This window comes from Cherax quadricarinatus, chromosome 22, assembly GCF_038502225.1.
Source record: "Cherax quadricarinatus isolate ZL_2023a chromosome 22, ASM3850222v1, whole genome shotgun sequence".
Lineage (NCBI taxonomy): Eukaryota > Metazoa > Arthropoda > Malacostraca > Decapoda > Parastacidae > Cherax > Cherax quadricarinatus.
This window is the reverse complement of record NC_091313.1, coordinates 37426146-37440403: the sequence shown is the minus strand read 5'-3', so window position 1 is coordinate 37440403 and position 14258 is coordinate 37426146. Positions and strand designations below refer to the sequence as shown.

The 14258-nt window shown below is 41.7% G+C and overlaps 1 protein-coding gene across 5 annotated transcripts in view; it reads left to right on the top strand.

Moving 5' to 3' along the window:
* The window catches only part of LOC128689820 (kinetochore protein Spc25), an 80548-nt gene that overhangs the window by 18187 nt on the left and 48103 nt on the right, over positions 1-14258 (top strand). For all 5 annotated transcript variants that reach the window (XM_070087673.1, XM_070087669.1, XM_070087672.1 and 2 more), the window contains exon 3: positions 2112-2254. In XM_070087673.1, the coding sequence (XP_069943774.1) occupies positions 2112-2254 (143 nt within the window). The remainder of the gene's footprint in view (positions 1-2111; positions 2255-14258) is intronic.

Here is a 14258-nt window from a genome sequence, read left to right as displayed (position 1 = left end):
CAAAACTTGATGGAAAATTGACGAAATTATGCTCTCACGAATTTTGATGTGTCAGCGATATTTACTCATAGGGGATTTTGCCGACTTTTACTCCCATTTTAGGTCAATTACCTTATTCCAGTCGATCAAATTCTTAGCTATTTCACTAGTATTACTTCTATTCTATCAATTGAGCACAAGAAATCACCAACTCAACTGTTTGAACTACAAAATAAAGTGATTGGAAATTGGTAATTTGACCAATTTAGTGCAAAGTTCAAAATATTCCAATTTCAAAATAGGGTCCAGAATAAACAATGCAGGCATTCCTGGCATTAAACTAACATTTCCTCTGTTCATTAGTTATGCTTTCAGGCTTTACAAATGAATTCCATTTTGATTTTTAATTCACATAATGAATTTTTATTCGAACCAAAAAATAAAGATTTACTGTCATGCAATATTGTAATGATTATATAAATAATATCAGCACATTTGTGAACGTATATTAGACTCACCAGCTGGTGTGTATTAGACGTGTGAGGTCATTTGTTTACTTTTGAACATCGGCAAAAGTTTAACATTTCTGCTACTTTGAGCTCAGTTTCAGGCCATTTTCAATACTAAAACCAATCAAAATCATCTCTATTTCTGTAATATATCTTCCATTCTATCAAATGAGACCAAGAAATTGCAAATACAACTATAAAAAAACAGAAAAAAATACCGCAAAGTTGCTGTTTTAATAGAAAATTACGGTCTCAGTTTTTTTCCTCTCATTATGCACTGTGTGCTGCAGGATTTGTTTTATGTGGTGCACACATACCACATAGATGTATTTTCTCATATCTAGGCCCAAATTTACCACTCACAGCTTATCAGAGTGAGCTGAGCTCATGGCGTAGATCTGCGGTTTGGACCCTCAACGTAAAGCCGTAGAACTATGGCACAAACCCTGAAAGGGTTAAAGGTAGCATGAGGTGGTTAGTTGTTGGGTTAAGTGTATTCTAACCTAACCACTCTGTAATTCAGCAAAATCACTAATCTGGCACCCTCCAGGTCCCGATGATGCCAGATTAGTGATAGCCAACTTGCACTACTACTGCCTCACATCAGTCCACTTTCTGTCTTGTGCCACTACTAGTACTACTTCCACTCCCAGCAATATCTCTACCACTACTATCTCTACTTCTTTCTTCCTCCCCTCTATATCTCGTTCCTGCCCTCCACTTGTATATACGGTGGTACCCCGAGTTTCGGCCACCTCCCAACTTGAACAGTTATGTAAGTGTATTATTGTAAGTCCTTTTGTAAGTGTTTTTTGGGGGTCTGAAATGGACTAATCTAATTCGCATTATTCCTTATGGGAACAAATCCATTCCGTAATGGCACTCGAACAGCCTTCTGGAACAAATTATGGCTGAAACTCAGGGTTCCACTGTGTACTGGCATCCTTACCTTCGTGTGTTAATTTGACTAGTTAACCCTTAAACTGTCCAAGCAGATCTATGTTCACATGCGTAGTGCTCTAAAAGTAGATCTACATTTTTTTTGCATATTTTCAAATATAACAGAAAAAAAAAAGTAATCCAAGTTTTTTTACACGTTTTCCAATGTAAAAAAAAAAAATATGATCTACTTGTTTTTACATACTTTCAAATGTTGAAAAAATGTAGATCTACATTTGGACAGTTTAAGGGTTAATGGTCCAAGTCAGACTGAAACATTGTCATAAGTTTCTTTCTCCTGTGTGCAGGTTATTTGTGTATCGTTCCAGTCATGGTATTGTGACTTTTTGTTCTTTAATTTAGGCTTTATATGATGTGTACAAGACTGATGTTAAACTTTTCAGCCTGTACAAGAGCTTTAAGAGGGAAAGGTGGTAATAGAAGTGAAGCTGTGATTGTTTGTTTAATTCTTGTTAAGCTCTAAATCCATGTGGGTCATTCAGTGCAAGACTTGGTGGATTCTTGACCCTCTGTCTGCCGAGTGCAAGACACGCTCTTCATATTTGTACGAACCTATATAAGTGAAATGGGGAGGATATTGCACTTATTACAAAGTAATCAGTGCACTCCCACAGTCCTCAAGTTTGTGTTTCTCTCTCATTGTCTAAACAAATTTATTTTCAGATGATATTGATGAATTGAATCAGAAAATCAAAGGCATACGTCAGGAAATTAGCAGCATTCACAAAGACAAGGATCGGGCAGGGCGTGAGATGCAGCGACTGGTACAAGAACTGGAGAATATTAGTATAAGTCTCAGCGAAAAGGTTAGTTTCATTACTATTTGAGAGTTGTGGTCAGGTGTGTTGAACACATCTGACTGTAACTATTGGAGGTAGTTTAAGAACAAGATGAAAACAAAGAAAAAGGATCACTGCTGCTTTTGCTGCTGCTGTCACAACCACCACCACCATGCCACCACCCACCAACCAACCCAACTCCACCCAACCCAACCCAACCCAACCCAACCCCACCCAACCCAACCCCACCCAACCCAACTCCACCCAACCCAACCCAACTCCACCCAACCCAACTACACCCAAACCAACTCCACTCAACCCAACTCCACCCAACCCAACCCCACCCAACCCAACCCAACTCCACCCAACCCAACCCCACCCAACCCAACCCAACCCCACCCAACCCAACCCCACCCAACCCAACTCCATCCAACTCAACCCAACTCCATCCAACCCAACCCAACTCCACCCAACCCAACCCAACTGCACCCAACCCAACTCCACCCAACCCAACTCCACCCAACCCAACTCCACCCAACCCAACCCAACCTCACCCAACCCAACCCCACCCCACCCAACCCAACCCAACCCCACCCCACCCCACCCTACCCCACCCCACCCAACCCAACCCCACCCATCCACCCATCACCACCAAAATAATTATACTACTGCCTCCTCTTGTACTACCACTGGCCCTGCCCTCTCCCCCTTGTTTATATATTGGCTCCCTTCCCTTCACAGTTGTATGTAACTAAAACATGGTCACATGTTTCATTCTCATATGTGTTGGGTTATTGTGTACATGTTCACTAACCACTTCAGTGCGACTGTTAAAAAACACTTTCTTATTTTAATGTGATCCTGACAACAATTCATTATGTTAAACAAATCCTGAAAGCCTGTCTTTCCTCCATTATTGTTCCTGTTCTTATTCCATCCTTCCTCAACTCTCATTTATTTCTAGAAAGGCATTACAATAGTCCCCCTTCCCCTAATTTTACAGGGGTTACGTTCCAAGACCACCCACGAATTTGGAAGAACCACAAGTTCTGGACACTGTTAACAAATTATGTATTAATGCCTGTTTTTATCGTTTAAACCCTAAATATGCCCCTAAAACACTTTAATTGATTTCAAACTCAACATCATACATCACCCTTAAACCTTAAACTGTCCAAACATAGATCTACGTTAGTACTGCTAGCGCTCCAAACGTAGATCAACGTTTTATTTTTCCTGCCTCCAAATTTGGCATGATTGGTCTGAGATGCCTGGGCAGTACAGAATGGTTCTTAATACTTGGTGTGAACAGTATTAAAAAAATCTGGGACCCATTAGTACCTTGTGGGAGCCCAGTTCTATTGAGCACCAGCTAGAGCAGATAGTGTGGCAAACACCAGGGATTCATTGATGTTATGTCATATTAACACTCCCCTTTTAAGAGGAAAGTGATGTTGACCCAGAGTTTAGTGGTTTTGAGGTGGATGTGGCCACAAGTGGTCGAGGAAATATCAAAAACCTCGATAATAACTCGTGTGCAACATCCTTTCATTTTTTATACCACTGGTAGTGTCATCCTGCCAGAATGTCCTATAACCTATGCCCTAAGTAAAGAGAAACAATTCTCGAACATGGGTAATACGTATTTGGCTGGCTGGCTCTGTCTGTCTCTGTCTGTCTGTCTGTATCTCTGTATCTGTCTATCTCTGTCTCTCTCTCACAGATACACAAGTACAGTTATTATACATAGTGTAAATTACCTAGTATAACCCAAAAAATTCAGACAAAGTGCTTTGTAGTGCTTGTAGATATAAGGCAAAATAAGCATGACTGGCAAGTAATACACACTTTCACTTGATCAGCAATCAGACGTGACGACTCTACATCGTGTGTAATAGCTGTTGGTTTACGAGCCGCTCTCTGAGACACAGAGACAAGCAGATGAAAAGACAGACACACACACACACACACACACACACACACACACACACACACACACACACACACACACACACACACACACACACACACACACACACACACACACACACACACACACACGCAGACAGTAAGACAGACACACACAGGCAGACAGAGAGACAGATAAGCAGACCTAGACACAGATAGACAGACAGACAGATACAGAGAGACAGATATGTTTGTGTGTAACAGTGAAAACAAATAAAGCCAGGGTTCCCTGGAGCACTGCACAATCATCAAGTGTCACTTCACTGCTATACTGTCAGCTGCACTGTCAGCGGTGAAGTGACACTTGTCTTACAGTAATAATACACCATGCTTCAAGGAGTTTCATATATACTCCAGCATGTCTAAAACATTGCTGGGACCTATTAATACTTTGTATATATTTCTAGACAATAGTAAGTGATCAAGGCAGGTGAAAATGTTCACCTGTCAGTGTTTGTGACTGTCAGAACAAAGATTGGCTGTGAAATCACAAGAACTACAGTGAAACCCTGGGTTTCGGCCATAAACCATTCCAGGAGCTAGGCCTAAACGCGAAACGGCTGAAAGGTGAAGCAGTATTTCTCGTAAGAAATAATGTAAATAAAATTAATTTGTTCCTAACCCACAAAAATATTCACAAAATATACATTTTTTAAAGAATAACTATAGTTTTACATACACACACCACAGATAAATACATATACACTATATTATACAATACATAAATTACAATTTAAATAAACATTTAAAATCACATTTACATACCTTTATTGAAGAGACTTGCTGGCATCTGGAAGATAGGGAGAGGAGAGAGGGAGGACTTATTGTTTGGAAGGGGAATCCCCTTCCATAAAGACTTTAGGTAACAAGTCCTTATCTGGGGTTACTTCCCTTCTTTGTCTTTTAAAGCCACTAGGACCAGCTTGAGAGTCACTGGATCCCTGTTGCACAAAATAACTGTCAAGAATGCTCTGTCCTTGAAGTGGGACAAGGTTTTGTCACTGAACATGTTGCAGATATGGCTTGTTTCAGCTTGGTCAGGGTGGTACTTTTCAATAAAAGTTTGCAACTCATTCCACTTTGCACACTTTTCACAGTCACAATTGATGGCTGGCTGGCTGCCTGACTGGATGCCTGTGTTTTACACAGGGTTTGACAAGGTTAGGCTAAGGATCCCTATCTTAATTGACAAGCTATTTACAGGTTAAGGATTCCTAACTTTATTGACAAGCTAAGAGCTGTTATCAAATCATATCATACCCCCGGCCGGGATTGAACCCGCGGTCATAGTCTCAAAACTCCAGCCCGTCGCGTTAGCCACTAGACCAGCTAGCCACAATAAGATTCATCCAACTAGGTATATTTCTACACCATAGGAAAGTTAGCACAGGCACCTCTGTGACCACAAATGCAAGTTTTTACAGACGAATCTCCAGCTAGCGTGGCCGTGACGAACTCTAGCTCAAGTCCCTTCACTGCCGTCAACATGACGGGACTTGAGCTAGAGTTCGTCACGGCCACGCTAGCTGGAGATTCGTCTGTAAAAACTTGCATTTGTGGTCACAGAGGTGCCTGTGCTAACTTTCCTATGGTGTAGAAATATACCTAGTTGGATGAATCTTATTGTGGCTAGCTGGTCTAGTGGCTAACGCGACGGGCTGGAGTTTTGAGACTCTATGACCGCGGGTTCAATCCCGGCCGGGGGTATGATTTGTTTGCAATCGTGTCATTACGATTTCTTGAGTCAAGCTAAGAGCTGTTACTTACATCAGCTCATTTGAAAGCATTTTTTATTGTTATGAAACATACAAGTAATTTTACTGTTATGAAACATTCAAGTAGGGAACAGGATGAAGTTGAAGCCATCTGTTGGCCAGCATTTTCATTTGATCAGCTGTACAAATGTGTTCCAGACTCGAGTCATCCTGGGGATAAATGATCTCAGATGAAGCGACGTTCTGGAGAAGGGTACAGCCAGAGTGAAGTTGCTGTTTTCTGCCCATCTTGTGGTATAAAAGCTTGCTTCTCGCTGTCCTCAAAGTGGATCCAAGTGTGGTACTTTGACAATATTGGCCTTGTACATAACAGTAAGGCCACCCACATCCCTCCTGTGTTGAAGGTTCTGCTGAAATGACAGATCTATCCAGGATGGGTCCAGGCGAGAGATGAGACGTCTTGCTCTGTTCTCTACTCTGTCAAACAGTCGCAGATGAGGGGGGGGGGCAGGCAAACCAAGAGAGTGGAGCATACTCAAGGTGTGAACATACTTGTGCCTCATACAGAATCTTACAACCCCTACTGTCAAGCAGGTGCGAGATACGGTGAAGTGCTGTAAGCTTCCTGGCTGCCTTGTTTGCAAGATTTACAACATGGTTCTTCAGGGTCAGTTTGGAGTCAAATTTCACCCCAAGGATATCAACACCCTCCCATTCATACTTACTACTGCACCAGCACTGCGATCATGGAGTCTAGAGACCATTATCATTTGCATTTTCTCAGGTGCAAATGCTACTTGCCATCTGTTTCCCCAAGGTGATGTACCTCTTAGCTGGTGATTGATGTAGCTTAGAGCAGCTGGTATTTCTTCTCTTGGATAAGTGAATGTCAGAGTACAGTCATCTGCATATGCATGGGATTCTGGGATGAGATGAAGAAGGTCATTGAAGTAGACATTCCATAACAATGGTCCCAGCATGCTTCCTTGTGGAACACTTGCCCCAGTAGGATGTCTTGCTGATTTGGTTCCATTGAGAACTGCCCTTAGAGATCTACCATGAAGGTAATCACTGAGGAGACATAGCATAAAGCCTGCAGTTCCCAGTACTTGCAGTTTTGCTAAGAGGCCCTGGTGCCACACCTGGTCGAATGCACCAGCAATGTCCAGTGCTACCACACAGCTGACTTTGGATTCATCCAGTGACTGGTGCCATTTAGTGGAGAGATTTAACAACAGATCAGCAGCAGAGTAACCTTTCCTGAAGCCATATTGACGGTCACAAAGTAGTGAGTGGTAGTCAAAAAACTCTCGTTTGTCTTGAGATTATTGTCTCAAGGATCTTGCCAGTGATTGACAGGGGTGACACTGGTCTGTAGTTGCTGATTTCTGCTCTGCTCTACATTTGCTTCTTTCCACAGAGAAGGCCATTTACCCTGTACTAGGCAGTGCTGAAAGATGTGAGTTAGAGGTGCTGCTAGCTGGTCAGCACATCTCAGCAATCTTGGGCTCAACTTGTCTGGGCCCACAGCCTTTTCTTGGTCAAGCGATTCAAGAAGGAAATACACCTCCTCCTGCCCTATTGTCACCACTGACAGTTTTAACACAGTTCTTGCAGCTAGCCAAGGAGGGGTCCCTTGCTGGATCAAGAACTTGCATTTTGGCAGCAAAGTGTTCGGCAGAGAGGTCCACTTTCTCTTGACTACTAGTAGAGGTGGTCCCATCCAGTCAATTTAGAGATGGAATGAGTTTATCAGGCAGATAACCTTGTCTATCCTTGACCAGGGACCACCAGGTTTTGGAGCCTACTCTACCTGATGCTAGCTTTCTTTTTGTGTCCACCTCCCATTTAGTGATGGTCCACTTTTGAACTTCACCCATATGCCTACAGGCTTGCCCGTGCAAGTGCCTGTTAATGGTGGTAGGATGTCTCTTATACCTTTGCCATGCCTTGTACTTAGCAGTAGCAGCCTCTCTACAATGAAAGCCAAACCAAGGCTGATCTGTAGGCTTCATCACATATTGCTGGTGAGGAACGTGTTCTTGTTGAAGATTAAGGATGCATCCAGTGCAGACTTTCACTTGGTTGTCAGCATCCCCTTGGAGAAGAGCATTCCAATCGGTGGTGGCGAGCTCAGGGCAAAGGGCTGACCAATTACCTCTTTCCCATAGCCAGGTTGTGCATGTGGACTCCTCACCTCATTCTGTTGGGATCTTAAGTGTCGTAAAAACAGCCTTGTGGTCAGATGATCCAATGTAGCCGAGGGGTTGACAAGCGACTATACCGTTATTTATTTATTTATTTAGTTTATGTCTTTGCAAACAGTACAGTGAGATTTTGTATTTACAATAGTGGGTTGCAATGCAAAGAGAGCCTCTATTATGCCTAGGCATTATGGGCCAACTTAACATTAATGGCGTACAGTCTGCCAGATCACTCGCTACTGGGTCAAGGGAGGAGCCAGAGATGTGAGTAGGGAAATCAACAAAGTTTCTCATGTCAAATACTGCAAGAATGTTATCAAAGTCCCTTTGTATGTGTTGGTTGAGGTCACCAACAATTATGATATGTTGACAGTTGTGTTGGAGTAGAAGGGAGTCCACATTTTCCATTAGGAAGTTGATGGGGTCTGCATGTTGCCAGAGATCTGTACATTGTGCATGCTAGTACAGAGATACTAGTGTTTATGCATAGCTTGAAGAACATCATGTCAAGATGAGTAGGGATGGCAGCATCAATGTGCTGGGCATGTACACTTTTAGAGAAGCACACTGCAACACCTCCTCCTTGCCCTTGCCTGTCTCTTCTCATCCATGAGGTGTAGCCAGCAATTCTTGCAAAATTTTCTGGAGTCCCGTTATCCAAAAATGTTTCAACAACAGCTATCATGTTGGGACGTCAAGTGTTCACAAACTGTGCGTGAACTCTCCAACGTTAGTAATGAAACCTCTAATGTTGGCTGACAGGATGCTGATAGACTGGCTCCTCATGATATGGTCAGCTTGAGGTGGTGGGTGTGTAAGGCATGTAAGGAGCCTGCTCTTGAGAGAGGTAGGGCACTGAGGCAGCTGCAGGGATGTAAGTCTGTGGTCTTGTATAAGGCACAATACCACCTGCTGGGCTGAGATAGAAGTAGCTGAGTGGGTGATGTTTGAGTGTGTTTGCCAATTCAGAGATCCTGCTGGTTTGTTCTGAGATCAGGTCTCTAAACAGGTGGTCCTCTCTGTCAAGTTCCTTTTTCTTCTGACACTGGTCCTCCTGATGTCCTTTCTTGTGGCAGTAATTGCACCTGGTATCTCACAGGCAGTTGTTAGTGGTGTGCTCCTTCCGGTGACAGCAAGAGCACTGCCTAGATGCCTGGGAGGGTGGACTCCTATTTGTTGTACCTCCTGTGTTTCGCTGCTGATTTGTCCGCAGGCTCTGCCGCTGGGACTGTGTTGGTGGAAGGTGAGACAGCTGTTGATGTCTTCCTCCTCCACGCCCCTGTACGGTTCTGACAGATGTGTCCCTGCTGTTTGTACTTTGGCGCAGCAGGTGTTCAGATGCAGTAATAGTTCCCTGATTATTAACGGCACCAATCTCTGGTGGAGAAAATCCTAACTCAGTACTTACCAATGAAGCACTGCTGCCATATGTTGGAACAGTGTCGGCAGGTGTGCTGACAGGTGTAGGATCAGAGATGGTATGTGCACTGTCTGTACTGGCAGGTGCTGAAGCAGAGATGTCAGATGTAGGAGAATTAACAGATTCAAGGCTTACTTTGTTACTGGGAAGAGGATCTGTTCCCTCTGTGGTGGTCAGAGGAATTGTGTTAGAATTCCCAAATGTAGTGTTTTGAGCTGTCTAACATTGGGGCCTTAGTGATGACAGAATTCCACCAGTTATTGACCCCTGAGTTGAGCTTAATGTGGGACTTCCAGTCTTGTCAATAGTGTCACCATCAGCTGAGCAGCTTATGTCACTTGATGTAGGCTTGCACTGGCCTTCTACAATAGCTTGAAGGGTATCTAATGATTTGAGGAGCTCATGAAGTGCTTCCCTGTGATGGATTATCTTAACTGCGACTTTACAACACAGCCCATGAGGGCAGTCTTGATCTATGGGGAGGAGTCCCTGAGGTACTTCAAAACCTTCCTCCTGTAGCTCCAGGCTTGTTTCTGCATATACCACAGGATTATGGATATCCTTCAATTTTCTGAGATTTTCAGCCTGGCTGCAACAAAATTCTTCTGGAATGCAATCTGTGCGGCAGTAGTTGGAACAAGTAGGCTCCTTACATTTAAGAAGTATTTTGTCCCTTGTTGTATACCCTCAAACACTGCAGTATCCACTGGGAGAGTAGCCAGATAGCGTAGATATTCTTGCTATTTTATGATGTGAAGTCATCACAGAGGAGGCATTGTAGGTTTACAATGAAGTTCACAGGAGAAAGAGGATGGTGGTATCTCTCTCTCTCTCTGTGTACTCGCCTAATTGTACTCACCTAATTGTGGTTGCAGGGGTCGAAACTCAGCTCCTGCCCCTCCTCTTCACTGTCCACTACTGGGTCCTCCCTCTCCCTGCTCATCCTCCCCTCTCTCTGGTAGTGTCCCTAACATGTTGGTGCACGAGTTTTCCATCTGTGTGTGTGTGCTAACTTCAGGGACTCATTGGTGATAGGACATTCTGGCACGATGCTACTACCAGTGGCATCAAAATTGAAAGGATGTGGCACAAATGTTGCACGTTGGTTATTATTGAGGTTTTCGATATTTCCTTGACCACTTGTGGCCACATCCATCTCAAAACCACTAATCTCGGGGTCAGCATCACTTTCCTCAAAAAGGAGTGTTAATATGATGTGGCATTAGTGAATCCCTGGGGTTTGCCATGCTCTTCACATTAGATAGCACTAAGTTGAACTGGTGCTTCCACGAGGTACTATTTGGTCCCAGATTTTTTTTTAATTCAGTGCACACCAAGTGTGCTTACTATTCTCTACTGTCTAGGCCTATCAGGTCTGTGGCACCAAATTTGAATGCTGGAAAAATAGTGCATCAATGCACGCTCGAAGCACTGGTGGAAGTGCATGGATCAATGCCCAGACAGTTGAAGGGGTTAATAAATTCAGTAAATTTTTAGATTTGCATGCACTCAAGCATGTTAACTTATGGGGTATCATCCTTCTTGGGGAATGTATCTTGAAGAATATTTTTGATGCCAGTTTGAAGCATTCTTTAGTTATTGAAAAAAATAATTAACATTATTGAATAAAACTGGGTTATTGGGGCTTGTGCCATGCAATGGCAGCTTGTGCTCAGGAAACCACAATGATGGTGAAAACTTCAAGTCAGTCAGATGAGTCATTTTCCAATTATGGTATGGATTCCAACCATTCCAAGTTTTTTTTAATATTTTAGATCAACAAATTTGCCTTGATACAAACAAAGATTTAACAGATGTTATCCTGGCCCTAAGCTGCATCAGCTGTTAAATATTGTAGCCCTTCAGATAAGTAAACTGAAATTTATTTGTGATTTAACCCTTTGACTGTCACAGGCCCCTTTCTGAAACTGTCATTTTATTTTTTGGAAAAAAAAAATTATTTTTTCTTATGAGATGATAGAGAATCTTTTTCCGATGGTAATGACACCAAAAGTATGAAATTTGGTCGAAAACTCACGGAATTATGCTCCCGCGAAGTTAGTGGTCTCAGCAACATATTCGCATCGGCGATTTCACCGACTTTGAGCCCTATTTTTGGCCAATTTCGTTGTTCCAGTTGACCAAACTCATAGCTATTTCTTTAGAACTCCATTTTTTCTATCAATTGAGTACAAGAAACTGCTCATTTACCGATTTGAACTACCCAATAAAGTGGTCAGAAATTGGCAATTTGCCCAGTTTCATGCAAATTAAAAAAGATGCCAATTTCAAAATAGAGTCCAGAATAAACAGTGTAGACATTCTTGGCACTAAAATAACATATCCTCTGTTCATTGGTCACGTCTCTAGACCCCCTCTTATATTACTATTGCTTTCTATTTTGATTTTTTATACATACAAAAAATAGAAGATTTACTGTTATGCAGAGCACTGCATTATTGTAAAAATGGTATAAATAATATCAGTGCTCTAGTGAACGAATATTAGACTCCCCAGTTGACGTGTATTGGACGTGTGGTGTGATTTGCTTACTCTTGAACATTGGTAAATATCGAACATTTCCGCTACTTTGAGCTCAATTTCAAGGTCGTTTTTATCGTGAAACTAATCAAAATCATCTCTGTTTCTGTAATATGTGTTCCATTTTATCACACGAGACCATGAAAATGAGAATACAACTATAAATACTATACGAAAATACACCTCAATGTCGGCGTTTTAATCCAAAAAACAATTGAAGTTTTTTTTTTTTTCCTCATTATGCACTGCGTGCTGCAGGACTTTTTTTATATGGTGCATACTGACCACACAGACCCATTCTCTCACATGTGGGCCTACCAGCTTTCTCCTGCTTGATTTGAAGCCGCTAGAATTATTGAGTACATATGTATATATACGTCTGAAACACTGGCTCGTAAGATGTATATATATGACCAAAACAGTCAAAGGGTTAATGGGAATAGAAATTTTTCACCCAAAATGGTGAAATCTACACCTACACTCTTGAGCTTGACTCTCCTCCTTCACTGTGTTAGGAAGCTCTTTTACTGAGAGGTTAGAACTACAACACTGAGAGTTATCCCAGTTATTCCAGGATGCTGGGAATGACTTCAACAGATTTGGTCATAGAGCACATCAACATGTTAATTGTTTCAGTAATCTGGTCTTCAATACCATAAAAAGAGCATTAAAAATTTGAAGCCAGTTGGATGAGGTGTTCTTGAGGTATAAGTGAAATAAAATAAATACAAGATGGCCCCGCTTATACAGCAGGTTAGGTTTTGGGTTATGCTGTAAAGTGAATCATTTCTTTATTTTCACTTCAAAATGCATATAAAAGCCTGATAACATGCTTACAATATCATATACAGTAGGGCCCCACTTATACGGCAGGTTAGGTTCCAGGCTACTGCCGTAAAACTGAAATCACCGTAAAGTGGAATATTTTTTTTTCCACTTATAAATGCATATAAATACTGGATAACAAGTTTACACTAACATATATAAAGTTAGCAATTCAATTCAATTCAGTTCAAGTTTATTCTCTATAAGGGTTACAATGTGAGGTTTACAGGTTTTGGGTATTGTGTGGTTTACATGTTACAAAATACTAATTACAGAGGGGGCCACTAGAACACCTAGCATGGCTAGGCATTTCGGGCAGACTTAGATTAATTCTTAACATTAAATCCTTACAGATTATGGTATTAAGGCTAAGTGACTACATCATAATTTGTGAGTTTAGCAATGGGAATGCTTTTGTTTTGGCACAATACAAAGTGTCTATATTGGAGTATCATAGGCAAACTTATGACTAGTTAGGATTTATTATTTTAAGATTAAGATTAGTATTTCTGGGTTTATAGTCAGTGGGTGAGTGTAATTGTGAACCACCAGGTGGTTATCATGTAGTTAGTTGTCGGGGTGTATCAGGGAGATAAGATGTTTTCTAACTGTAGTTTTGAAAGTGATGAATGTGTCTGCAGTTCTAGAGTTTTCAGGTAGGGTGTTCCAGATTTTAGGTCCTTTGAAATACATTGAATTTTTGTAAAGGTTTAGTCGAACACGGGGAATGTCATAGAGATGTTTGTGTCTGGTGTTATGCCTGTGGATCCTGTCACAACTATCAGAAAGCATTTTAGGTCAAGGTTAATATTGGAATTTAAGGTCCTGCAGATATAGATTGCACAGTAGTAAGTGTGGATGTTCTGAACAGGGAGTAAGTTTAGATCTTTGAAGAGTGGGGGGGTGTGTTGCCAGGGATGGGATTTAGTGATTATTCTTACTGCGGCTTTTTGTTGGGTTATTATTGGCTTTAGGTGTGTTGCTGCAGTTGAACCCCAAGCACAGATAGCATAGGTGAGGTATGGATATATAAGTGAATGGTATAGTGTGAGAAGGGCAGTTTGCGGCACATAATATCGTATCTTGGAGAGGATCCCCACTGTTTTGGATACTTTTTTTTGTTATGTATTGGATATGGGTGCTGAAATTTAGGTTGTTGTCGAGGTATAGGCCAAGGAATTTGCCCTCATTATGTCTGGCAATTAGAGTGTTGTTGATCTTAATGTTAAGTTGCACAACACCTGCTCTGCTACCAAACATAATATACTAGTAGGTTTTGGCAGTGTTAAGTGTAAGTTTATTGGCTGTCATCCAAGTCGATATTTTGAGCAGCAATAGAACTAGGCATTAAATAAAAC